The 26,418-nt window shown below is 38.3% G+C and overlaps 2 protein-coding genes across 7 annotated transcripts in view; one reads left to right on the plus strand and one right to left on the minus strand.

The window, feature by feature from the left end:
• The window catches only part of CEP97 (centrosomal protein 97), a 29,790-nt gene extending 4,642 nt beyond the window's left edge, over positions 1-25,148 (plus strand). For 3 of the 6 annotated variants that reach the window (XM_073892740.1, XM_073892744.1, XM_073892747.1), the window contains exons 4-12: positions 137-238; positions 2,121-2,234; positions 2,793-2,959; positions 11,057-11,221; positions 12,018-12,151; positions 14,202-14,976; positions 18,682-18,757; positions 20,214-20,891; positions 24,089-25,148. In XM_073892740.1, coding sequence (XP_073748841.1) covers positions 137-238; positions 2,121-2,234; positions 2,793-2,959; positions 11,057-11,221; positions 12,018-12,151; positions 14,202-14,976; positions 18,682-18,757; positions 20,214-20,891; positions 24,089-24,217 — 2,340 coding nt within the window. In that variant the 3' untranslated portion in view covers positions 24,218-25,148. Of the gene's footprint in view, positions 1-136; positions 239-2,120; positions 2,235-2,792; positions 2,960-11,056; positions 11,222-12,017; positions 12,152-14,201; positions 14,977-18,681; positions 18,758-20,213 lie in introns of all 6 variants that reach the window. The other 3 variants (XM_073892741.1, XM_025873569.2, XM_025873563.2) reach the window with 3 other exon arrangements.
• Positions 1-26,418, minus strand: part of RPL24 (ribosomal protein L24) — a 211,137-nt gene that overhangs the window by 21,041 nt on the left and 163,678 nt on the right. The window lies entirely within an intron of this gene.

Below are 26,418 nucleotides of genomic sequence, written 5' to 3' on the forward strand. Positions count from 1 at the left end.
CTTTCTTGATAAATACTGCTCCTCTGCTTCCAGTAATAAGCAGAGGAGGCAGGAGACTCAGCTATGAGGAACTAGGGAAGAATTTCATTTTTTGATTTTGTGTACATGAACTTGTGTGATACTTTTCTTGTGATAGGCCATGGAACAAATCAGTAGCTGCGCAGCTCTACAGCACCTTGATTTATCAGACAATAACATACCCCAGATAGGTGATCTATCTAAATTGGTATCACTGAAGGTAAGTGTGTCATTTCTGACATTTTCATGTCATTTTTGAAATTTTCATGTCATTTCTGAAATTTTATACTAATTTTATACTAATATACCAAAAGAAAGTGATCTGATTGGCCTAAAATCAGCCTACTCTGTATGAAGAACAGATTGTGTACATTATGATAAAATTTCTGTTAGAGCACCAGAAATTAAGTATGCAACTCTTTGTTTTTAGTTTCTGTAATTGATTTATTTTAACTAGAACTGGTCATTGTAGTTAAGGTTAATTCTTATTTGTCATCCTATGAACATAATGAAATCCCCCTTATGCCTAATCAGCCAACACTAGCAGCTTTAGCTATATAATATGTAACATATTGGTAAAGTTGAGAGTGATCATTCCTGAATTTGAGTTTGTTTTTTTGACGCTTGGGATTGCTGTTTTTTGAGTAAAAGGTATTACTAAATTATCAAAAGTAACTTTAATTTAAAAAGTAAACCTGTAGCATATAGTACTTTTTATGGAGGGGAATTTATCATGCAATCAGAGAGGTAACAGTTGCAATTACAGCTTCAAAAACATGTAGGCTTTTTCCACATTTTTGCATCATTGGATATTATTAGTATCAGATAAACTCATGAAACCTTAGAAACAGTATTATTAGATCAACTTTCCCCACATCTTTAGCATAAATCATTTTTAGCAAGAATTACTCTAAACAATCTGGTGTGTCCAGATACTGAGAATTCAGATGAACTACGGATTTTTTTTTTCTGGAATGATTACTTTACCAGAATCCTGGGTATTCAAAGCCTTCAGTTATTCTTCATTGTTGTTGACTTAATTTGAGTCAGCTTCATCTGCAAGTAGTGTATTGGTCCTTCCTTAAGCTTTTAGTTTTCAAGAGAAAACAGTTGTAAATTATAGGTTGTGGGTTACCTCTTTCTCTTTTGGAAAATTTGCTTTATATGTGATTTATTTTATTTATTTGACACAGAGAGAAAGAGAGAGAGCACAAGCAGGGGGAGCAGGAGGCAGAGGGAGAGGGAGAAGCAGGCTCCCCGCTGAGCAGAGAGCCTCATGCGGGGCTTGATCCCAGGACCCTGGAATCAAGACCTGAGCCAAAGGCAGATGCTTAACCGACTGAGCCACCCAGGCGCTCCTATATGTGATTGTTTTAATGAATGTTTACTTTTACTTTGCTCACCCTTTATTTTGATTGATTACTTTTTTTTCTTTTTTTTAGAGAGAGCATGTGAGGAGGGCGGGTAGAAGGAGAGGGAGAGAGAGACTCTTAAGCAGGCTTCACACCCAGCGCAGAGCCCATCACAGGGCTTGATCTCATGACCCTGAGATCATGACCTGAGCCGAAATCAAGAGTCAGACACTTAACCAATTGAGCCATCCAGGTGCCCCTTGATTTTTTTTTTTTTTTAAGATTTTATTTTTAAGAAATCTCCATCCAACATGGGGCTAGAATTCATAACCCTGAGATCAAGAGTCACATGCTGTACTGACTGAGCCAGCCAAGCACCCCTATTTTGATATTTTAGCATATGTGCTGCCGAAGCAAGCACCCTATTTTGATGTTTTAAAAGGAAATGAACAATATGTTGGAAATTGCTCAAGTTTTAATAATTTAAATCTCAAAAAATGCTATTTATTACACTAAGCTATGTGTTCTTGGACAAATCTTTAAACTTTCTTGAGCTTAGAATGTGGACATGAAAAGAGAATTGGACCAGAAGACCACCTAGGAGCCTTGTAACATTAATAGTCTGCTTTGTAAGTGATGAAAAGTATAATAAAATAGATCCTTTTATTTTTATATGCACCATTTTGGTTATGTCAAAGTAGATAAATTGTAATCTTTTCATTTGTAATTCATCCTGTTTTTACTTTCAAGACCCTGCTTTTACATGGAAACATCATCACCTCTCTTAGAATGGCACCTGCTTATCTACCCAGAAGTCTTGCTATACTTTCCTTGGCAGAAAATGAAATTCGGGACTTAAATGAGGTAAAAATGGAGGGTATTCTGTGGGATCCAGGAAGCTGCAAAGCACAGAAGAGACTCAGGAGAAAGTTGTGAGCTCACTTGTAAACTGTGAGCATCTTGGAAGATACCGCCAAAAAGATGAAACACTTGACTCAAGATGATCATTATTTTTCTTTCTACTTTTTCTTAATGTCAGTGGGTCATTAAGGCTTAATTTCATTTGTAATGCTGCCACTCTTACTCCATTTGGAACTGATTTGTGGTAGAGGTATATGTACGTTAAAGGGATCAATAAGGACACTGTACACCTTTCTCTGGTTGCTATTATGTTTTCAAAATAGGATTTTCTCTGTTAGGAAACAGTGCTGATTTGTGTAAGGTATTTGTGCAGCAAGGACAGATGGCCATACTGATGGAATTTTGGAAGTCAGTGGATAACGTAAGAGTGTTACTTGTTGCTTTTCAGAACAAGAGGGAAATTGTTACATTCTCAAATTGTCAAAGATGTTTTCTCAAAGGAAGCCCTGTGCTTAATACTAAATAGTCCATTTCATTCAACAAAGATATCCTTTGTTCCAGATCTCTTTTTTGGCATCCTTAACTGAATTGGAACAGTTATCGATCATGAACAATCCTTGTGTGATGGCAACACCGTCCATTCCAGGGTTTGACTATCGGCCATACATTGTCAGCTGGTGCTTAAACCTCAGAGTTCTAGATGGATACGTGATTTCTCAGAAGGAAAGGTGAATATGACCTTTTTTTTTAAGATTTTATTTATTTGAGAGAGAGAGCACATGAGAGGGGGGAGGGTCAGAGGGAGAAGCAGACTCCCCACTGAGCAGGGACCCTGATGCGGGACTTGATCCCGGGACTCCAGGATCATGACCTGAGCCAAAGGCAGTCACCCAACCAACTGAGCCACCCGGGCGCCCTGAATATGACCTTTTTAATGTCACATTTATCATGGAAGTTACTGAAAAGACCATTTCTAGCTTACTACAGATTACTAAACTGAATATTTCTTAAAATGTGCCTTTAGGAATTAAGATCATTAATGCAATCACATAGCAAACTAACTATATGCTGTTCATTTAGGATTTTCTGTCCTTTCTAAGAAAGGATAAGAAGTATCAGTTTGAGAGTTTGGGGCTAGTGAGTTTAACTTAATGCCCAACATGCAACAATTTGATTACTGAAAGTTCTTTTGTTAATTGGTTGTTTGCGGGGCTTAGAGCATTTTCTATAGAAATCATATTGTGGATGCTGTGTAGGGTCTCAGGTCAATCTCACAAAAGCTTCTAATCCATCTTATATGTAAGGGCAGTATTAGTAATAAGACCTGAGGTGCCTCAGTTGTTCAGTTGGTTAAGCATCTGACTCTTAGTTTTGGATCAGGTCATGATCTCACAGTGTGGGTTCAAGCCCCGTGTTGGGCTCCATGCTGAGCATGGAGTCTGCTTGAGATTCTCTCCTTCTCTTTCTGCCCTTGCCCCTGCCTGCACACATGCTCTCTCTCTCTCTCTCAAATAGTAAGGAAAATATTTAGGGGTACCTGGGTGGCTCAGTCGGTTAAGCGTCCCATTCTTGGTTTTGGCTTAGGTTGTGGGATCAAGCCCTGTGTGGAGCACTGCACTCAGCGTGGAGTCTGCTTGAAAGATTCTCTCCTTCTGCCTCTCCCCCTGCTCACTATCTGTCTCTTGCAAATAAATAAATAAATCTTTAAAAAAAATTAAAATCTTAAAAAAGAATAGGACCTAATTACCCTTTATAACAATGATTCTGTGGGAAAATTCATGCAGAGTTTCAGTTTGGAACTGGTAGCAGACATACTGATTGGTCCTTCTCATACGTGTGAAGCAGCAGAAGTGGAAACTTTCCAATCTCTAAGCATTGATGGTTTTTGCACTTGGAGCTGGGACCCCTGCATGATGGGGTCCTCTGGGCACTGGCACATGATCATTGGAATCAGAACTTTAGGGGAGATAAGAAACTAGGATGTGAACAAGAGGAGGTGGAGTTGGAGGGGATGGTATGAACTGAGATGAGTTTATTCTCTTCAATTTGCCTCATTTCACTTTCTCCTCTCAGTGTGTACATACATGCATTCATGGACTCAACAGGTACATTATTCCTCACCATTTTTGTCCACCTGTACTAGAGACTGGTATATCTGCTTGAGGAAGATGAGTGGTAGATTACGGACAGGGTTTTCCTTTTCCTTCTTCCTGCTGTTTCATCTAGTTGCTGAACAAGATGTGAGGCAGTGAGGAATGGTAGCCAAGACCTACATAGTGGTGATGCTGGTGGAGGGTGAGCAACATACATCAGGTCTAGTTTGCCTACAAAACAAAAAATCGTGGCTTTTCCTTTCTCTTGCAGTATGTGTTGCTACGTACTCAGAAAGTGATTCTGTTTTCAACTATGGCTAGTTCTAAAGCTTGAATATGGGCTTACCTTATCTTCTCTGACTTTTCCTTTATTTTATTTTATTTTTTTAAAGATTTTATTTATTTGACAGAGAGAGACACAGCCAGAGAAGGAACACAAGCAGGGGGAGTAGGAGAGGGAGAAGCAGGCCTCCTCTGGAGCAGGGAGCCTGATGCAGGGCTCGATCCCAGGACCCTGGGATCATGACCTGAGCCTAAGGCAGATGCTTAATGACTGAGCCACCCAGGCGCCCCCGACTCTTCCTTTAAGAAAAAAAAAATACTTGTCAGATTTTTCTATATGAGTAGGACTGGCAACATTGTCATATATGGGAGGTAGCATGGTGAGATAGGCAGAGAGAAGGGTTTGGTGTAAAGAGACATGGGAAAAGGGACAAGAGAAGAATTCACATGTTTCCTTGCCACCCATTAGCTGTGTGGCCTGGGCAAGTTCCTTAGCTTCTCTGAGCTTTAGTTTCCTCATCTGTAAAATGTGGATGATAGTACCTAGCTTTTAAGAATGAGGATTAAGGCTAATGCATATGGCATAATATTGGCCATATGGTAGGTGCTTAAAAAACGGTAATTGTCATTATTACTAAAAGATAGGGACTAGGAATTGAAGCATTTTGTAGAAACTAAAGCAAGTGTTAAAAAGCAGAAGATATTTGGGGTGCCTGGCTGGCTCAGTTGATAGAGCATGCAACTCTAGATCTCAGGGTTATGAGTTCAAGCACCATGTAGGACATAGAACTTACTTAAAAAAATAAAAAGCAGAAGATATCTGTTGAATAGATGAATAATAATGTGAAGGCTGTGTTTCTTTTTTTTTTTTATTTATTTATTTGAGAGAGAGAGAATGAGAGATAGAGAGCACAAGAGGGAAGAGGGTCAGAGGGAGAAGCAGACTCCCTGCTGAGCAGGGAGCCTGATGTGGGACTCGATCCCGGGACTCCAGGATCATGACCTGAGCCGAAGGCAGAAGCCTAACCACCTGAGCCACCCAGGCGCCCAAGGCTGTGTTTCTGTACAGTGGAAATGGTTTTAATCCAAGTGACTTTAAGGTGAATTTGAATGTTTTTTATTTATTTATTTTTTTAAAAGATTTTATTTATTTATTTGACAGAGAGAGACATGAGAGAGGGAACACAAGCAGGGGGAGTGGGAGAGGGAGAAGCAGGCCTCCCGCCGAGCAGGGTGCCCGATGTGGGGCTCGATCCCAGGACCCTGGGATGATGAGCTAAAGGCAGACACTTAACCAACTGAGCCACCCAGGCGTCCCAGTTTGAATGTTTTTTAAACTTTCTCTAATTTCAGAGACTTCAGGAGGTAGGGAAGTGTGGGCTTTCACGTGGGGTGGTCTTTCTCTCTGTAGGGTCCTCCTACACTAAATAAATATGGGGGGAAAGAAGAGATGGGAGGATAGCACAACAGCAACAGTTTCTTTTCCCCCCCAACATTTAAAAAAAACTTGCAAGGTAGCATATAATTCAGATGTAGTTAAAAAAATGGTATTTAGAAATACCTACATAATCACCACTGAGAATAAGAAAAGAATATAATGAGCATTCCAGAGACTTCCTTTACTTTGCTCCCATCAGAACTCCCCTCCCCTCCATAAATAACCATTGTACTGCCTTTTTGATAATTCAGAAAGATTATTTTTTTCCTGGTTACTATGAGGTTTTCAACCAACTTCCACCAGAGTAGCTAAAATTAAAAGGACAGACAGTACTAAGTGTTGATGAGTATGTGGAGCAGTTAGAACTCTCATACACTGTTCTAGGAGTGTAAGTGGTGCAACCACTTTGAAAAACTGGCATGTTTAGTGAAGCTAACCATGAAAATACACTATGACCCAGCAATTTGACTTCTGGTATATATCCTACAGAACTAGGTGCTTCTGTCTACCAGAAGACATGTACAAGCATGTTCGTAGTAGCCTTACTCATAACAGCTGCAAACATTTTGGAGCTATTTGGTACATTTGGGGAACAATCCAAATGTCAGTCCATAGAAGAATGAGTCAATAGTTACATTCAAACTAAGGAACCTAGATTGTTGTTGATGCCATAGTAGAGAAAAATGCTGCTGCAGTTGATGTCTGAGACAACTCTGTAGTCTACACAGTGCTTCTGTGTTTGAAAACAACTCTGGAAGTATTCTAAGGGGAGAGCTCTTGTATTAAAATTCAATGCCTGAGCAGTGTTCAAAACATTTTCCTGGTCAACCTTGGGAATTGCCCTGAAGGACAGGAAGGAATCTCTAGTTTTTGTTTCTACCCAGCCTGTTATTTGCAGGGAACATCCAGATTAAACATTTTGTTCATTATGACTGAGCCAGCCAGGCACCATGGAAAGTATCCTGGGTGCTTTGATGACTTGAGGTAGCCAGATCTTGAGTGTGTGTGTCACTGGAAAGAGTAATTTGGTCACCCATCCTAGTGGTGCTGTGGCTGAGTGCTTTCTCAGAGAGAGGCACACCTGTGGAAAGACCAGCACCTTTGTGCAGCACCTCAGTATTTAGGAGTTCTTTCTGAATTTGTTTCCATTTCTGTTTGACTCTTTATAGGACCTAGTCCCAAGCTACACCTCTGTTTAGTTGGAGATTAGAATTTAGGGAGCAGAACTTTGGAGATGTTTCTTTTTTGAAAGGATTTTTAAAATATATACAGAAGTAGATAGAGTACCATAATGAACTCCTAAATACCCACCATGCCACTTCAACAATTACCAACTTTGCCAGTCTTGTTTCACATATCCCCACATTTTTGTTGGAGTATTATTTATTCATTTAAGATTTTATTTATTTGAGAGCACAAGAGAGAGCATGAGCGGAGGGGAGGGGCAGAAGGAGAGGGAGAAGGAGGCTCCCTGCTGAGCAAGGAGCCTGACATGGGGCTCAATCCCAGGACATTGAGATCATAACCTGAGCTGAAGGCAGTTGTCTAACCAGCTGAGCCACCCAGGTGCCCCTGTTGGAGTATTTTAAAAGCAGATAACCAGATATCATTTCATCTAATACTCTTTTTTTTTTAATGAGAAAGAGCAGATTATTTTATTCTATTTTTTAAACTGAAACTTTTAAAGTTTATTTTTATTAAAGATTTTATTTATTTGACGGAGAGAAAGAGAGAGAGGGAATAAGCAGGGGGAGCAGCAGGAAGAGGGAGAGGGAGAAGCAGGTTCTCTGCCAAACAGGGAGCCCAATGTGGGGCTTGACCCCAGGACCCTGGGATCATGACCTGAGCTGAAGGCATACACTTAACCGACTGAGCCACCCAGGTGTCCCTAGAATAAAATTTTTTTTTTTTTAAAGATTTTTATTTATTTGACAGAGAGAGAGAGAGATAGCGAGAGAGGGAACACAAGCAGGGGTAGTGGGAGAGGGAGAAGCAGGCCTCCCGCGGAGCAGGGAGCCCAATGCGGGGCTCGATCCCAGGACCCTGGGACCATGACCTGAGCCGAAGGCAGCCGCTCAACCGACTGAGCCACCCAGGTGCCCCTAAAATTTTTTTTTTTTTAAAGATTTTATTTATTTATTTGACAGAGACACAGCGAGAGAGGGAACACCAGTAGGGGGAGTGGGAGAGGGAGAAGTAGGCCTCCCATGGAGCAGGAAGCCCGATGCGGGGCTCGATCCCAGGACCCTGGGATCATGACCTGAGCCGAAGGCAGATGCTTAACGACTGAGCCACCCAGGCGCCCCTAGAATAAAATTTTTATCTTTAGACTATGATTGGGATTCTGAGACTTCAGTTAATCAGTTAGGCATACCTTGTATCTAATTATTAGAAAATAGTTTTTCCTTTCTTGTGATACTGGCAAATCACAGAAAACTAATTTTATTTTATTTGCACTGTGACTCTTTTGCATGATTTAATGAGTTATCAAAGGGCCAGTTTCCTTTCAGTCTGTAATAGAACTCGGATGGCTTGACAATTTTGGACTGTGGTTTGTATGATGTGGATACCTTAATATCAAGGTCCAAGTAAATGGTTGTGGATTGAAGGTGATTTTCGAACTATTTGCAAAATGATCCAACCTCAACTTCAGGTTGAGGGGTAGATTTAAGAATGGTGAAATTGAAGCAATGGCATGTTAATTAAAAAAAATGGAAACATATGTAAAAGTAAACAGTAGTGTAATGACCTCCCATGAATCTGTCATCCAACTGCAACAGTTTACAGCTCATGGCCAACCTAGTTGTCTGTACCTTCATCCACTCTCTGTTCTCCATATTATTTTCTTTCCTTTTTTTTAAAGATTTTTTTTATTTACTTGAGAGAGAGAGAATGAGAGAGAGAGAGCACATGAGAGGGGGGAGGGTCAGAGGGAGAAGCAGATTCCCTGCTGAGCAGAGAGCCCGATGAAGGACTCGATCCAGGGACTCCAGGATCATGACCTGAGCCGAAGGCAGTTGCTTAACCAGCTGAGTCACCCAGGCACCCTCCTATATTATTTTCAAGCAAATCTCAAAGTACATGTAATTTCAACTGTGACTATTTCAGCATATATCTCTAAAAGATAAAGGCTCTTAAGGAAATAACTACAATACCATTATCACATCTCAAAAAAATTTCACAATTCCTTAGTAACATCAGGTATTAGTTCAGTGCTTACATTTCTAGTAGCCCTCATAAATGCAGTTTTTAAATGGTTTTTTTGGAAACAGGATCCAAATAAGACCTCTCATTGTATTTAGTTGAACATCGTTTAAATTTCTTTCTTGCTTTTTTAGTGACTTAAAACATTAATTTGTTATTATTGAATGCTCTATGGGCTGGCCATGCATATTGGGTGGTTCTCATGAGCTTGTGATGAGATCACACAGAGCTTGGCTAGATGTCCAAGATGATGCTTTTAAATCTCTTTTATTTTTTTAATTTTTTAAAATTTTTTAAAGATTTTTATTTATTTATTGAGAGAGAGAGAGAGAATGGGAGAGAGAGAATGGAAGAGAGAGAGCACGAGACAGGGGAGGGTCAGAGGGAGAAGCAGACTCCCTGCCGAGCAGGGAGCCCGATGCGGGACTCCATCCCGGGACTCCAGGATCATGACCTGAGCCGAAGGCAGTCGCTTAACCAACTGAGCCACCCAGGCACCCTTAAATCTCTTTCAGTTTATAGGTTTCTTCTCTTTTATTTTCTTTGCTTTCTCTTCTCTTTTTTTGGTTGTTGTTGAAAAAAATCAGATCATGTGGGGGCACCTGGGTGGCTCAGTCAATAAGCGTCTGCCTTCAGCTCAGGTCATGATCACGGGATCCTGGGATCGAGCCCCGCCTTAGGCTCTCTGCTCTGCGGGAAGCCTGCTTCTCCCTTTCCCACTCCCCCTGCTTGTGTTCTCTTTCTCGCTGTGTCTCTCTCTGTCAAATAAATAAATAAAATTAAAAAAAAATCAGATTATGTGGCCTGTAGAGTTTCCCACTGTGCTTATTTTGCTGATTAATTCCTGTGTCCTTTCTTATATTTCCTGTATATTGGTAGGAGGATGTGGAGGTTTCATCAGACTTAGGCTTTTTAGTGGAGAGGACTACTTTTTGGGTTCTGTCAAGACACACACACACAAGGAGACACATAGTGTTTGGTTGTCCTTCATGTTATTAGTAGCTATTAATGATCAATGCCTAAAACCATTAATTCATTCACTAAGAGCTTCAAAATGGTGAGATTTTAATTCATTAATTTTATTAGCTGGAATACTTCTATAAAGTAAAACTATTTGGCCCCTCATGTTTAGTTTGTATAGGAAAGATAGAATTAATAATATTGAATTCTTGTCCTTTATTTACCAGTTTTTAAAAATAATGAGTTGCTGGTTCACTAGCATCCTCCGGCTGTGACCAATTAGCTTTTTTTAGCTGTCATTATGAATTAATGGATTTAAATGTAACTGATGTATTTAGGTACTTTAGTTTGATAGTGAGTAGAGGAAATACTTATTGCTTCTTTGAAAATAATTTAAAGATATTTGGAACCATGAGTGCAACTCTGTGGAAGTGCCCCTAAGCAAAAACAAAGGTTGAAAACATTAGAAGAGTAAAGGGAGTGAATCAGAAGGAAAGATTTTTTTTTTTTAAAGATTTTATTTATTTATTTGACAAAGATACAACGAGAGGGAACACAAGCAGGGGGAGCGGGGGAGGGAGAAGCAGGCTTCCCGCTGAGCAGGGAGCCCGATGCAGGGCTCGATCCCAGGACCCTGGGATCAAGACCTGAGCCGAAGGCAGATGCTTAACGACTGAGCCACCCAGGCGCCCCCAGAAGGAAAGATTAAAAAAAAAACAACTTATAACTGAATTTTATTTATGAAAATCACCAGTGATGCTGTAAATTAAGAAGGAAGATCATTGTTGCATCAAAATGTATCTTGTCTGTGCTGGTATCGTATCCTTTCCTGTATGTTCCTAATCCAGTTTGAAAGCTGAATGGCTCTATAGTCAAGGCAAGGGGAGAGCATATCGGCCAGGCCAGCATATCCAGCTTGTGCAGTATCTGGCTACAGTCTGTCCTCTCACTTGCACACTGGGTCTTCAGACTGCAGAGGATGCCAAACTAGAGAAGATTCTGAGCAAACAGAGGTAAGCCCCTTTATTTGTAGCAGCTGATAATGCACAAGTGGAAATACCTCTGAGTCTTTCCTGTGCATGGGTTGTAGGACTGGGGCAAGTGCTGTGACCCATGTTTCTGGGCACTTGGGCCCCTTGTTACTGCAGCAGTCCTGCAGGGGAACTAAACCATGCAGTGCTGTCAAGCTTGCTTTACAGCAGCTGCATTGTTCATCATTTCCTGAGTGGGGAGAGCTGAGCAGTATGGGGGACTGGGATTTAAAAAAAAATTTTTGTCCTTTTAATGTAGGTATTTCATATGGGTTCTTTAATACAGACATGAAAGAGTGAAGCTAGAAGGATGTACTAGTCACTTCTTTTATCAGAGAGCCTGCCTTTGCGTGTGCATGTGTGTGCCTATAAGGGTGTCTGTGGGGGATTGTGATTTAAAAATAAGTTTCTTTTTTTTAAAGATTTTATTTATTTATTTGACAGAGAGAGAGAGGGAACATAAGCAGGGGGAGTGGGAGAAGCAGGCTTTCCGTTGAGCAGGGAGCCCGATGCGGGGCTCGATCCCAGGACCCCGGGATCATGGCCTGAGCTGGAGGCAGACGCTTAACGACTGAGCCACCCAGGCGCCCCTTAAAAATAAGTTTCTTAACCTTTCTATCCAGTGCTTTCAAACTTGACTTTGTAATTTGGCAGTGATGAAAGAGATCTACTTTGAAAACTTGTAAATTTCTACCTTTTTGACAGTATTATGTAAGAGGCATAAAAACTTTATTTTTGTGGTTTTTGTTAAATCCCATCAGATGTTATTGATTTTTAGGTTTCACCAGAGACAGTTGATGAACCAAAGCCAAAGTGAAGAGCTAGCTCCTCTTGCTCCTATTGAAACAAGAGCACCCCTTGTACCTGAGCATTCAAGCCCTGTTCAAGATGGCCAGATAGTCCAGGAAAGCGGTATGAAATTAATTGATCTCTGATCTGTTTTCTCCAAGTTGTTCCATCTGTTGGCTACCATTTAGGAGGAAAAAGTACATATTTTCATAATTTTTGGTTTGTTAAGTGAACATTTAGGTCTTATATTTTATGTCTGTATATATACAGACATAAATGTAAAATTACTATATTTTAAAGTGTTAATTTTAATTTTAATTTATTTTTTTGGTGGGCAGTGAAGCAAGGTTTATTGAGTGATAGCGAAGTGATAGTGTAAAGCTCCCGAGGAGGGAAGGCACCCAAGAGGGTTGCCCAGTGTTAATTTTTTTTTTTTGATTCATTAAAATATTTATTGAGCAGCTAGGGGGATACAAAAGTGATTAAAACATCATAAGAGGTGAGGCAAATGCACACATCATAGAAAGCCAAGTGTAAGGGGTCACTGAATCACAACGGTCAAAAGAGAAGTGCTTTAGGAGATCAAGAATGAGATTACTTCCAGCCAGTGTTAATTTTTATTTATTATTTTTGTCACTGGTAATTTTTTTTAAGTTTTTTATTTTAATTCTGGTATAGTTAATACACGGTGTTATATTAGTTTTGGATGTACAATATAGTGATTAAACAATTTCATACATTACTCAGTGCTCATCTTGATAAGTGCCCTCCTTAATCTCATCACCTATTTCACCCATCCCTCCGTCCACCTCTCCTCTGGTAACCATCAGTTTGTTCTCTATAGTTTTTTTTTTTTTTTAAAGATTTTATTTATTTATATAACAGAGAGAGACAGAGTGAGAGAGGGAACATAAGCAGGGGGAATGGGAGAGGGAGAAGCAGACTTCCCTGCAGAGCAAGGAGCCGATGCGGGGCTCGATCCCAGGACCCTGAGATCATGACCTGAGCCGAAGGCAGATGCTTAACGACTGAGCCACCCAGGCGCCCCAATTTGTTCTCTATAGTTAAGAGTCTGTTTATTGGTTTGTCTCTTTCTCTTTTTTCCTTTGCTCATCTGTTTTGTTTCTTAAATTCCACATATGAGTGGTATATGGTACTTGTCTTTCTCTGATTTACTTATCTCACTTAGCAGTATACTCTCTAGATCCATCCATGTTGTTGCAAATGGCAGCATTTGCATTTCATTCCTTATAATGGCTGAATATTAATCCATTGTGTGTGTGTGTGTGTGTGTGTGTATAAATATCTCACATATTCTTTATCCTTTTATCTATTGATGGACACTTGGGCTGCTTCCATAATTTGGCGAATGTAAATAATGTTGCAGTGAACAGAGGGGTGCATGTATCCCTTTGAATTATTGTTTTTGTATTTTTGGGATAAATACCCAGTAGTGCGATTATTGGATCATATGGTAATTCCATTTTTAACTTTTTGAGGAACCTCCATCTGTTTTCCACAATGGCTGCACCAGTTTGCGTTCCCACCAGCAGTGCACAAGGGTTCCTTTTTCTCTACATCATTGCCATCAATTGTTGTTTCTTGTGTTTTTGATTTTAGCCATTCTGACAGTTGTGAGAGGATAATCTCATTGTAGTTTTGATTTGCATTTCCCCGTGATGAGTGATGTTGAATATCTTTTCATGTGTCTGTTGGCCGTTTGTATATCTTCTTTGGAGAAATGTCTGTTCGTGTCTTCTAATTTTTGATTGGATTATTTGTTTTGTGGGTGTTGAGTTGTATCAATTCTTTAAATATTTTGGATGCTAACTCTTTATCGGATATGTCATTTGCAAATATCTTCTCCTATTCTGTAGGTTGCCTTTCCATTTTGTTGATTGTTTCTTTCACTGTGCTTTATTTCTAATTTTTAAAATATATTCAGAGTTACTGCCTTTTGTATTGACCTGATCTTTGATTACTCTAATGATCATTACAAGAATTTATTTTCTTAAAAGTCTTTCGTGTGATGTTTTAGGCGTATTGGAGGAAATCACCAAAGCATTTTAGTGCATTTTACTATATTTCAGGGGTTAGATTTCATTACAAAGATACAACTAAAAACCTTTTTAAATATTTAGTGGTTTCAATGATACTTTGTTGATTCTTCTAGAACCCGTCATCCAAGTCAATTCTTGGGTTGGGATTAACAGTAATGATGATCAATTATATGCTATTAAGAGTAACTTTCCAGCCTCTGTACCCACTACAAGATATTCTCGAAATGACCTGCACTTGGAAGACATACAGACAGATGAGGACAAGTTAAACTGTAGTCTTCTCTCTTCAGAATCTACTTTTATGCCAGTTGCATCAGGACTCTCTCCAGTGTCACCTACAGTTGAGCTGAGGCTACAAGGCATTAACTTGGGCCTAGAAGATTATGGTGTTGCAGATGAATCTGTGAAAGGGCTGGAAAACCAGGACTTTAATAAGGAAGATGAAAAGGCTTTTTGGACTGCAAATGAGAATTCCGTTCAAATGAAGGAAAGTGTCATCAGTACAGAGGTAAATGAGAAAGATGGGCTATTACCTTGTCTGGAGCCGACAGTAACTAGTGCTGTCTTGAAGGATGACACCCATAGTCTTACATCTTTTCCTGAGTCAGTTGGACACAGTGTCTTCCATACACAGCCAGACAGTGAAGAAACCATGTCTCAGTCAGCTTCGGAGAAACTTCCCTGTGGGATTTTAACCCAGAGATCTGTTGCTCTGGGACAAGATACAGTTGCCCTTCAGAAATTGAATGAAGCAGCCACCAAACTTCAGGCCTATTGGCGGGGCTTTTATGCCAGGAACTACAACCCCCAAGCTAAAGATGTGCGTCATGAAATTCGGCTGCGCAGAATGCAGGAACACATTGTTTGCTTAACTGATGAAATAAGGAGGTAGGTCAAAAGTCCTTGTTTAGGTGCTGTTTTGTTGATTTGGGAGTGTCAGAGTCTTCGAGTTGATTCAGAACACTGAACCATTCCTGTTGTGGTCAGGATACTTCATACCCTGTTGCCACTCTTGGTTTCTTTGTTTCCTATAACATACTGAAAGCATCTTGAGGGCAGGAACTGCCATATGCATTTCCACTGCTAGCATGGCAATTGGTATGTTGATGCAGTACAGCAGTAAATATTGAATAATTGCTTGTCTTACAGATGTTTATAAACTTAGACATAAAAAGGTACAGAAAATGTAGAAAAACTGAATAAGCATAGAAATGAGAAGATGAGAAAGTCTACATGGAACCCAGTAGGTAACATAGAATTAAAGAAAGGAGTGGGGACTTAAAAGGGACTAAAATTCTGGGGCAATGGTAGGAATTTTTCCTCACTTCTGTGGCTGACATTTTACTGACTGCCAGCCAGGAAAATTAGGAGTTCATAAATTTATTTTGAGTATTAGTATTGCAACTAGCAACATTTATTAATATTATCGAGTGGAAGGGGAGGGGCAGTAAAAGAGACTGGGAAGGGACAGCCAGTGTGATAGGAAGATGAGGTGTGTGTCTCAACTTCAATAGGGAAATGTCTTAGGAGAGAAGAGAGGTGACGTAGGGAGGACAGGATTATATGTTTAATTTAGAAGCTGGAGGTTATTGGTGACTATACTGGGGGACCTGGGACTATTCTCAGGTTTGATGATTTGCTAAACGGACTCACAGGGAAACTATTCTCTTCATGACTATGGTGTATTCAAGTGAAAGGATACAGATTAAAGTCAGTAAAGAAAAAAGGTGCATAGGGCAGAGTCCAGGAGAGCAGGCACAAACTTCTAGTTGTCTTCCAGTGGAGTTGTATAGGTAGGGCTTGAATCTCTTGGCAGTGATGTGTGACAACACATATGAAGTATTGCCACCAGGAAAGTTCACTGAAGCCCTGACTACAGGGTTTTTTGTTTTTGTTTTTTTGTTTGTTTGTTTTTACTTTAAAAAAATTTTTTTATGATGTTAATTACCATACATTACATCATTAGTTTTACTACAGGCTTTTTATTGGGTGTCAGTCTTGTAGGCATTGAGTGCCTGTATGACTGACCTTAACTACTTAGACCTTAGCTCCTACCCAAGGTCAGACTCATACCATGTCTCTATCAGGGCTCTAGGTGAATAAAACAGGTATTCACCTGAAAGCACATTGTTAGCATAAACTATCTTGTTTGGCCCCAAGCCCCATGTATACACAGATACTCTTTTTTTTTTTTTTTTAAAGATTTATTTATTTATTTAAGAGAATGAGAGAGAGAGAGAGCACATGAGAGGGGGGAGGGTCAGAGGGAGAAGCAGACTCCCCGCCGAGCAGGGAGCCTGATGCGGGACCCGATCCCGGGACTCCAGGATCATGACCTGAGCCGAAGGCAGTCGCTTAACCGACTGAGCCACCCAGGCGCCCGTACACAGATACTCTTATCAAGCAGGATAGTCCAAGGGCTTGGACATTATGTCCCCATCAGTCAAAGCCAGTCCTTTCCTTGGAATGTATGGGGTTTGAACACCCCAAGCCTGCTGTGTTAACCCTTTCCTGCCCAGTGAATTTCCTAAGAGCAGCTTCAGTACGTAGTGGAATCAGGCAGTTTGGACTGGGTTGAACAGTGAATGAGAGGTGAAGCGTGAGTGTAGCCAGTTTTTTTGTGGGGACCCCTTTTGTGGTATGTTGCTGGAGTTAAGGAATATTCTTTTTTAAAGATGGGAGATATAGAGCATGTTTATGTGTTGATAGAATGATTCAGTAAAGAGGGAAAATCTGATGGTGCAGTGGAAAGAAAGGAGAGATGCAAGGTTGAAGTTCTTGAGAAAGTGAAAGAAGGGATCCAATGCACAAGGAGAGGGAGTGGCCTGAGGTAGGAGCAGGAGCAGAAGCAGGTGAGGTGGTAGGTTTGATGGGGAGGAAGCAGAAATTCTGTCTGATGAATGCTTCTCCTTTTTCAATGATACAGAAGAAAACATGGTCAACATTTGAAAATGAGGAGGGGGTGAGGGTGTAGAAGGTTTAAGAAGAGAGGTGTGAGGTATTCATCTTCAAAGTGAACTTAAAGGAAATGGAGGATCATTAGACTGTATGAGGAAAAACTTAAAATGCAAAACAGTAGGTCAGGGTATATGAGTTTCATCAGCACCTTTCAGCTGTTCTATTATGATTTGGGCATGGTTAATTCGGTTCCACTAGGAATGGTTTTTTTCCAGGCGAATATGGTAGGGGAGAGAGGGAAGGGCAAAGGAGCCAAAGATATTTGGGAGGGGATGATTATAAGGGTGGATCTTGGAATTTAAAGAAGGAAAAAGAGACAGGAGGAGGCGGGGATCATTAGCTTGGAGCTCTGAATGAAGATTGGACGTCTGGGTAGCTGCGGGGGGCGCAAGAGCAAGTGAACTGGGAGGATCGGAGGTGGTGGCTTGTGTGGGTGCTTGAAAACATTTTTGAAAATGGTGTAATCAAAATGATGGGGTCTAGAGTCTAGAGTGAGACTATGAGAATGAATGACATAGGGTGGATTCCTGTCAGAGCATCCATGTGAATGCTGAGGTCTCCAGAAATGATGATAGGAATGAAGTGGAGGGAGACTGGTGCTGAGATTTCATGATTGCAGGCAGATTCTGGGAGGCTCGTACTGGAAAAAGAGTTTGGAGAAATTTAGCAGGATGGCAGGAGTTCTCCAAGGACGAGGGCAAAAGAACATTTGTTGACAGTAGAAGCTATCTTCTGACACTGATGTATGAATAAAAAAATAGCTTCCACTTTTTTTTTTCCTCCGTAGGCCCCATGCCATAATGGGGCTTAAACTCCTGACCCTGAGATCAAGATCACATGCTTTACCAACTGAGCCAGCCAGGTGTCCCACAATAGCCCTTGAGAGGGCTACAGTGGTCTGATTTGGTGAAGGAAAATTTCACAAAAGAGGTTGAGAAGATAAGGGATTTGCCAATTATAATTCTGGAGTCCCAAATGGCACAGGAGAAGAACATGGGGGGGCTAGAGAAAGCTGGGAATTGGGTTAGAGGTAGAACAAAATAGTGGTGACATTCTGGAAGATAACGGACAATTAAGGGAGCCTTAGGTTGGTGACAGGCGTAAGTTTGGAGAGGGCAGCAGTGAGCCCAGTTGAATACTCTAATGAATAAGGGGAAGTGATGGATGGGGAGGAGGTCCTTTGATGATAGCAAGGAATACGTCAAGGACCCGGGCAAATAGGGACCAAAGTTTGATGGGATTAGTCCTACTAGTCTCTTAGAAGATGGCATGTCAAGCTGTGATCCTAATCCTCTGCTGTTTTGTAGCCTATGAGCAACTACTCCTTTCTGCAACTCTTGTACCTTTGGTGTTTTGGCTGGGAAATAAAGGCCAGATAAAGAGCCATTTAATATTTTATTTTATTTTTCATCATTGGCAATACTTTGTAGAACCAACATAATCTGAATTTCAGTCACATCCATTTGGCTTCTACATTGAGTCATAGTTTAAAGTTTCAGCTTAGATATTCTAAAAGTGGAAAGGGCGGTTATTAGACTATTAATCTCTTTACAGTACATGTGTCTATTAGTTGTAACAATAGGCGCGAGTCAAAGCACCTTCCTTGTGTCAGTAATGGATGTTGAATTATTGCAGATTAAGAAAAGAAAGAGATGAAGAACGTATTAAAAAATTTGTACAAGAAGAGGCTGTCAGATTCCTTTGGAACCAGGTAAACCCATTCTTGCTTATTTACCTAATGTGTGAACCAAGAAAAATTCTAGATTTATTGAGATAATCATAGAGTAGTCAGGCATATTAAGCACTTTTTCTCAAGGTTAAGGATGGTCTATGTTCTTTGCCACTAACTCTGAATTAGGACAGTGAACTGTGTTACATTTTATTTAATCTAAAGAAAAATATTTTCATAATTTTGACCAGAAAGATAAAGAACCATAAAGATGAATGAAAGTGACTAAATTGAGGGTTGTTGTCATAACTTTCCAGTAGGTAGAAAATATTCAATTAAAAGTTTTCTGTAGCCATCTATCTTGTTTTACCTTTTGGGAATATTTGAATGAAAGGTGACTAAGATAGTGTTTGATGGCTATGATATGCATGTCCTAAAAAGTGCACATGACTTCTTGAGAGAGAGTTTAGATCCTGTAATAGCATACTTCAGGGACAGTTCAGATAATCACGTTTTACTGTTACTTTATTTCATCAGGTATTTCGTGATGATAATTTCTTGGAAGTGTTTTTGCTATAATAGGATTTTACCTACAAAATTAAGAAATAGTTAATTGATTTCTCAGGTTTTATAATTACTAATACTAGAGGAGTGGTTAAATAAATTATAGAATAACAATACCATGGAACATTATGGAACAGTTAAAAAGAATAAGGTAACAGTATAGACTGATGTGGAAAGTTCTCCAGAATAACATTGTTCAGTGAAAAACATTAAGTTTCAGAACTTAAGGTTCTGCTTGATTTTAAAAACTCCACATATATTTGAAAACAGAGTAAAAGGTCTGGAAGGACACTATCAAACTGCTATCAGTGATTACCTGGGAGGGTGGTCAAAGAGAAACTAAAAAATCCTATATATTGCTTTCTTCTTGCAGATTTAATTGTTTAATTTTGAGATTTTGTACGTTAAAAATGTAAAGGTCATATTATCAAGCACTCGGTATTTTTGGATATTTTAGAGTTGTATACAACTGTATTAGATAATACAGTATTAGATAACACGCTGTATTAGATAATATTTAAAAACTCTATCCTAAATGGATATCTACAATGAGATTTTTAGAGAATCTACTTATAATGGGCTCTAACCTGTCTTATTCAATAGATTTCAGTTTCTGTTGAGTACATTATTGACCCCTTAGTCACGGGCTGTTGTGCTTCTGATAGTTTTTCCAGTAGCAACAAGAAGAATTGCTTTGGCCCATCCTGACTCTCCTGGTGAGGACCTTTTGTTATCAAGGACATGTACCACTTGTACCAGCCTGGTTTAGGCTGGGACTGCTATGGAAGGGATAAGGGGAGTCAGGCTGTTTCTAACTCCAGTTCTGCCATCTGCCATTTACCAACTTCGTGAGTGTTGGGGAAAAAGCTCAAAGAACATTGTAAAACAGGCAAGATTTTTATTTTATAATAAAACTATACCCTTTGGTTTACAGGTAAGGTCTCTGCAAGCTTGGCAACAGATGGTGGATCAGCGTCTAAGTTCCTGGCATACTGATGTTCCTCCTATGTCAAGTACTCTAGTACCCTCTAAACCTCCATTATTCACCCAGAGTCAGGAGCCCTCTTCTGATCAAAATTCTGATTGGTTCATTGCTCCTGATGAGGCTCCTCAAGAGAAATCCTTACCAGAATTTCCAGACTCAGGTTTTCATTCTTCCCTAACAGACCAAGTTCACTGTTTGCAGAATTCTTTGGATTTTGAAAAAAGTTCCACAGAAGGCAGTGAAAGTTCCATAATGGGGAATTCCATTGACACAGTCAGATATGGCAAAGAGTCAGATGTAGGGGATGTCAGCGATGAGCATGGTGAATGGAATAAGGAAAGTTTAAACAATGAGCAGGATAATAGTCTGCTTGAGCAGTATTTAACTTCAGTTCAACAGCTAGAAGATGCTGATGAGAGGACAAGTTTTGATGAAGGGACAGGAGATAGTAAGCTTCACATAGCTCCTTCCCTTGAAAAGTTAGATGCCTTGTCTGACAGTGCTTTGGTAGATGATACTCATGGCATATCTCCTACTTTGCAAGATGAAATCAGCCAGGCACCAGAAAATTGTAAATTAAATGCTGATATTCAAGGGCAACAGTCAGACTGCGATTCTACATTTCAGGTATTGCATGTTGGTATTACTGTGTAGCATGTCTGGTTGCTTGGGAAGCAGAAATCTACTTAACAATTTCAGTTGCCTTTTTTTTCTTTGGTGAAGGGGAATATCACCCCCATTTTTGTTACTATTTATATAGACTTTATATTCTTGTCTCTTGTTTTCCATATTTTAGAGACTGGGCTTAATCTTCATTTTAATTTTATTGGCTATTAGCTGTAATCTGTCAAACAATATTTATATTGAAAGCTATGTGCACTTTATTTCCTAACTGAATTGCATCAACAGTGTTCTTGTTTTTTAATGTATTCATTTCCTTTCAAAAATAAACTAGAATATCTTTCAAGAAAATAGGAGTTTACCTTAAAGATATAAATAAGAGAAGTTAGATTTTTCTGTATGTCAGAAAATTAATTATGAAGTAAGGAATGTGACTTGTTAAAGTGAGTGTAGATGACAAATATGAAGACTGTGAACTATAGAAATCTTCCAGCCTCCTTGGAATAAGAACATATATTTTTAAGCCTTTTCCACCCCCTTATGAGTTAAGAAAAGCCTTCTTATAAGCAAATTGGGAGAAAAGGTAAGATTATAGGATTTTTCAGAGGAAATGAATATAATTGTCTCATGCAAAACTTTAGTTAATGTCATGTGTCAGTTTTAACATATGAAGCAAAGTGTTCATCTAGAATTAAAATCATGCCTTAAAGAGGCATGACTAGAATATTTCTCTTAGATGTGAAGAAAGCAGATGCTAGGCTCCATTTGCTTGGAATAATGTCACAGTAGACATTATCTTTTCATTCAGTGCTTTTTTACCCTACGGATAAGCATTTATGTGCCAACTTCCTTGCCAGAAATTAACATATGTTCTTCTTCCCTGACCCTGCATTATATTTGCTTATGTATTTCAGCAGAAGGTCCATGGCCATTTACTTCATTTTTTGACCTCTGTTTCACAGTGAAGAACGTTTAAAATAATATTAGTGGTAGAATATAACTTTTTAAAAGAACTATTTTCTATCCAACTATCTGAAAAAGTGCCACATTTGGAAGACAATTTAATGGTGGTTAAGAAAAAATAAACCTCATTTATTTCTTATTAAGAAGAATACATATCTGTAACTTCAGGAAGAAATGATAATATTGTGTTGAATGTTATAGATGGATGCGTTTGCAAATCAAGGAAGCTTGATAAATTAATCTTTGAGAATGTTGTAGTATCATTGAACAACATATATCTGATTTCCCCTGATCTTTGGACATACAACTATTTAAAACTATGGCAATACTTAAGTGTTCTAAATTTAGGTGCTAAATATCTATTCATTTTTCTGTTACAGTCACTAGATCCCTTTCTTTGAAGTTATGTAAAGTAAAAACTTCCGATCCTTCAAGAATAAAGTCAGGGATCACATGTTATACTTTGTTGATAGCTAGAAACATTTCTCCAGTATGGGTAAGATGTATTTTTCTCAGTTTATAAATATGTAGCCCTCAGGTTGAGAAGATTTGGAGTTCATTCTCAGAAATCCAGAGTCTCTTGAAAAGGAAATATTTTCTGTCTCTTATAAATGAAACAGCCGTCTTACATTCAAAATTTTCCCTAGTGAAGCATGTATAACATTGAATGCACATTAAATAAAAATAGAATTTTTTACTTTTTGAATAATGCTAATTATCTTTTATGAATGATTTTGAATTTCTTCTTAAATATACCCTATTTTTCTATTTTACAGTTAAGTGCCTCATTTGCTGCCCATAGTTAGAGAAAAACCAACTTGCACTGCACTAATACCAAAGTGCTGCTTTATGGTACATTAATTTCTCATAAAAGTTCCTAAAATGTCATGGTTCAGTATTGCCTAAGTAGGTTTCTGCTGATATCTTCTCCCTCTTTTTCTAAGAAATGGCACAACACAGCTAAATTCATTTGAACATTAGCATTTGTCGGCAAGATTTCCTTTTTTACCTTTGTTTTTCTAGCCCATAAATAGTATTAGTGTACTTTTATTTTAAAAAATTGGCAGGTTATGATAATGGTTAATATTCTGCTCTTCATTTGATTTACCTTTCCAAGTGTTTTGAAGTGCAAGAATATTAAGTAGCTCCCTACCTTAACTGTACAGATTATTTTGAATGTAGATAGAATGAAAATAATGTAAATTAGAATGCAGGAAAATTGTGGCATAGACTTAATATATTTTAATAGGTTTACAGTGTAATTTAAAATAACTTATGTAATTAAGTGTTATGTCATGGGCTATTCATTGGTCTGGCTAAAGAGAGAATGGGTCTAGTAAAGTTTAGGAAGTTGAGCTTTAACATGGTCTTTGTGTTTTTTCTTAGAGGATTAGTTTAGCTGTGCTATTTTAGTTCATATCAGTTTTCTTGATATATAGAAAATTCAATATATCAATGAGATATTCCTCCAGAAGCACAGATCCTACCGTGTGAAAATTGGAAGGAATCCTAGCAATTATCTATTCTAATCTCTTTGTTTTAAAGATGAACCTAAGGTACAGAGAATTAAATGACTTGCCTGATATTATAGCTAGTTAGTAGTAATAAACTGTGAAAACTTAAAAGTTATTGTATTCCAAAATTTATTATTATACACTATTAATTTTACATTTAGTGAGTCAGTAGGAAAATCTTTGCATATTTTTCATTTTCTTTGAAAGAGGAAAAAAAAACTTGTAACAGAGCTAGAACTCTACCACTTGCAGCAGAATTGCTTCTAGAAAATAGTCGACTAAGTTGTTCAGAACTCTGAGTAAATTTTCTCCAAGAAATGTGATGTCATTAAAATGGTTTTTAAAGAGGACTCATAGAAATTAAAAATTTAAAAGAATAATTGCATCTTGGAATCATTTATTTCATGACAAGAAGTATAACAGGTTGCTGAGATATCTGAAATTTTCTAGTGAAATCCTGAGTTTGTTTATATTTCTTCTTCAGTTTTACAGAACAACAGATGTCAGAGTTTTAACTCTCTTGATGTGCAGAAATGTCCAATCATGACAGTTGATCTAAACACAATATAGTTTGGTTCTATAAGCTTAATTATGAAAGGTCTCATAATATGCATGTTTTAGGAAAATATTTAGCCACACTGGTTTGCATATATGCAAATAACTTTATTCTTGAATAATGTGGGTGCCATTCTTTTTTTTTTAAGATTTTATTTATTTATTTGACAGAGACAGACAAGAGAGGGACAGACAGCGAGAGAGGGAACACAAGCAGGGGGAGTGGGAGAGGGAGAACCAGGCTTCCCGCGGAGCAGCGAGCCCGATGTGGGGCTCGATCCCAGGACCCTGGGATCATGACCTGAGCGGAAGGTAGACGCTTAACAACTGAGCCACCCAGGAGCCCTGTGGGTGCCATTCTTGAGTGTGGACTTTTATTTTTGTTTTGGGTTATTTTCAATACGTAAACACTGTTAATAGTATTTTCCTGTTATCTACTTAATGCAAGTCTAGTTCCACTTTTTGTAAGTATTTTCAGATACAATATGAGCTTAAGATATTATACTATCTCTTTGGTACTTTCTTTGGTGCAGATTCTTAGAATTGGATTTATAACAATAATATAAAATATAGAACCTTTTTTTTTCTGGAGTAAAAAGGGAATATATAGCATGAGTCTGATCAGTTTCCCATTTATAAAAGAAAAAGAGACTTCATTTTTAATGCATATTTTTATTTTGCCATGTATCTTATTAATGATATTTATTATATTGTAATGTTTTAACTTTTAAATATATGATCCATTTATTCATAAAGTAAAACAGAAAGGGCCTGTAAGGAACATTTAAATATTTTTAGTGACATTGCTTACACTGATCAAACCTCTTGTGCCATATTAAAATTAAAAGTCAAGTAAACAAAAAGTTCTCACACCTTAGAGTGAAACAGATAATTGTCTTTTTAAAATGAGGTGCTTTTTATTTGTGAATGAGTAGAAATCATACTAAATTTTAATTCCTAAATTGATTTTAGTAGATAGCAGGAATCTCTTTGTAGTGGCTTTGTTCATTTTCTAATTAAATTTCTTTGAGCATTTTGTAATAATTTTATTGTTAACAATAAGAGTTTAAAAGTAAGTTGATTTTTGGACTATTTTTAGATTTCTCTTTAATTTTGTTTCAGAAATAGATGATTTAAAGTGGTTATGGTTTGTTTTATGAAGGCTTAATATTTTGTATTGTATTTAATTTGTATTTGAGTCTCTAATTCTAAATAAAAAGTTTGTACATTTGTTTGATTCATCTGTTTATTATAGTGATTAGTAGTAATCGTTATTACTCATTGTGTTTTCAATTAATGGGTAACTAAAATTCAGAACAAGTTGCAGATAGAATTCTAAGGAAGTTCCAGAATATTGTTATATAAATGAGTTTACAATAAAATAGTCTTAGCCTTATGATAATGGATATGAAATGAAAGAAATGCTAATTTAGTAGTTTTATTTGGTAGAGATTTTATTACTTCCAGGTAATGGGTAGAGAAGAGCATATCTCCCTCACAGAGCACAGATGACACTGTCAGGTACTGTTGAAACTGGGTGCTGAAAGTGTTAGGGAGTGAATGAGTAAGTAGAGCACAAGCCCTCTCATTTGACACAGTTGGACCTATAGTTGGTTGGTGTTATGGACCAAATTGTATCCCCCACTGAAATTTATATGTTGAAGCCCTCACACTGTGACTGTGTTTGGTGATAAGAACTTCAAGGAGGTAATTAGGGTTAAGAAAGGTCATAAGGAAGGGGTCTTAATCCAATAGTACTGGTATACTGTAAGAAGAGGAAGAGACAAGATATTCTCTGGTGCATGCCCAGAGGAAAGGCCACTTGAGGACGCAATGAGAAGGCAGCCAGCTGCAAGCCGGGAAGAGAGAGCTCAACAGAAACCAACCCTGCTGAGATCTAGATTTTGGACTTCCAGCCTCCAGAGATATGAGAAAATAAATTTCTATTGTTTAAGCCAATCAGTGGTATTTTGTTATGGCAGCCCGAGCAGACTAGTACAGTTGATTAATCAAAATATTGGTTAGGGCAGGGAATCATAAAAAATTACATACCTTAAAAAAATCTTTATTGAGATATAAATGGCATACAGTGAACTACATGTATTTAAAGTGGATAATTTGAGGGTTGTCTGGCTGACAGTGTAGCATGCGACTCTTGGTCTCAGGGTTGTGAGTTCAAGCCCCACATCGGGCATGAAGCCTACTTAAAAAAAATCAGGTGGACAATTTGATAAATTTTGACACATAAAACCATCACAACAATCAAAATAATGAACATATTCACCACCCTCGAAAGATTCTTCATTTCCTTCATAACCCTGCCTATTTTGTGTGGTTTCTTTTACTCAGCCTAATTATTTGGGATTCATCTGATATTCCATTCCTTTTTATTGCTGAGTAGTATTCCATTATATATATTTGCTGCATTTTTTTCAATTTTATATAAAAATTTTTCCAGCTCTGTTGAGAAGTGTTGACATATTGTGTAAGTTTAAGGTATA

This window comes from Callorhinus ursinus, unplaced genomic scaffold (assembly GCF_003265705.2).
Source record: "Callorhinus ursinus isolate GAN/ISIS: 27379988/994484 unplaced genomic scaffold, GSC_fseal_2.0 scaffold1, whole genome shotgun sequence".
Classification (NCBI taxonomy): domain Eukaryota; kingdom Metazoa; phylum Chordata; class Mammalia; order Carnivora; family Otariidae; genus Callorhinus; species Callorhinus ursinus.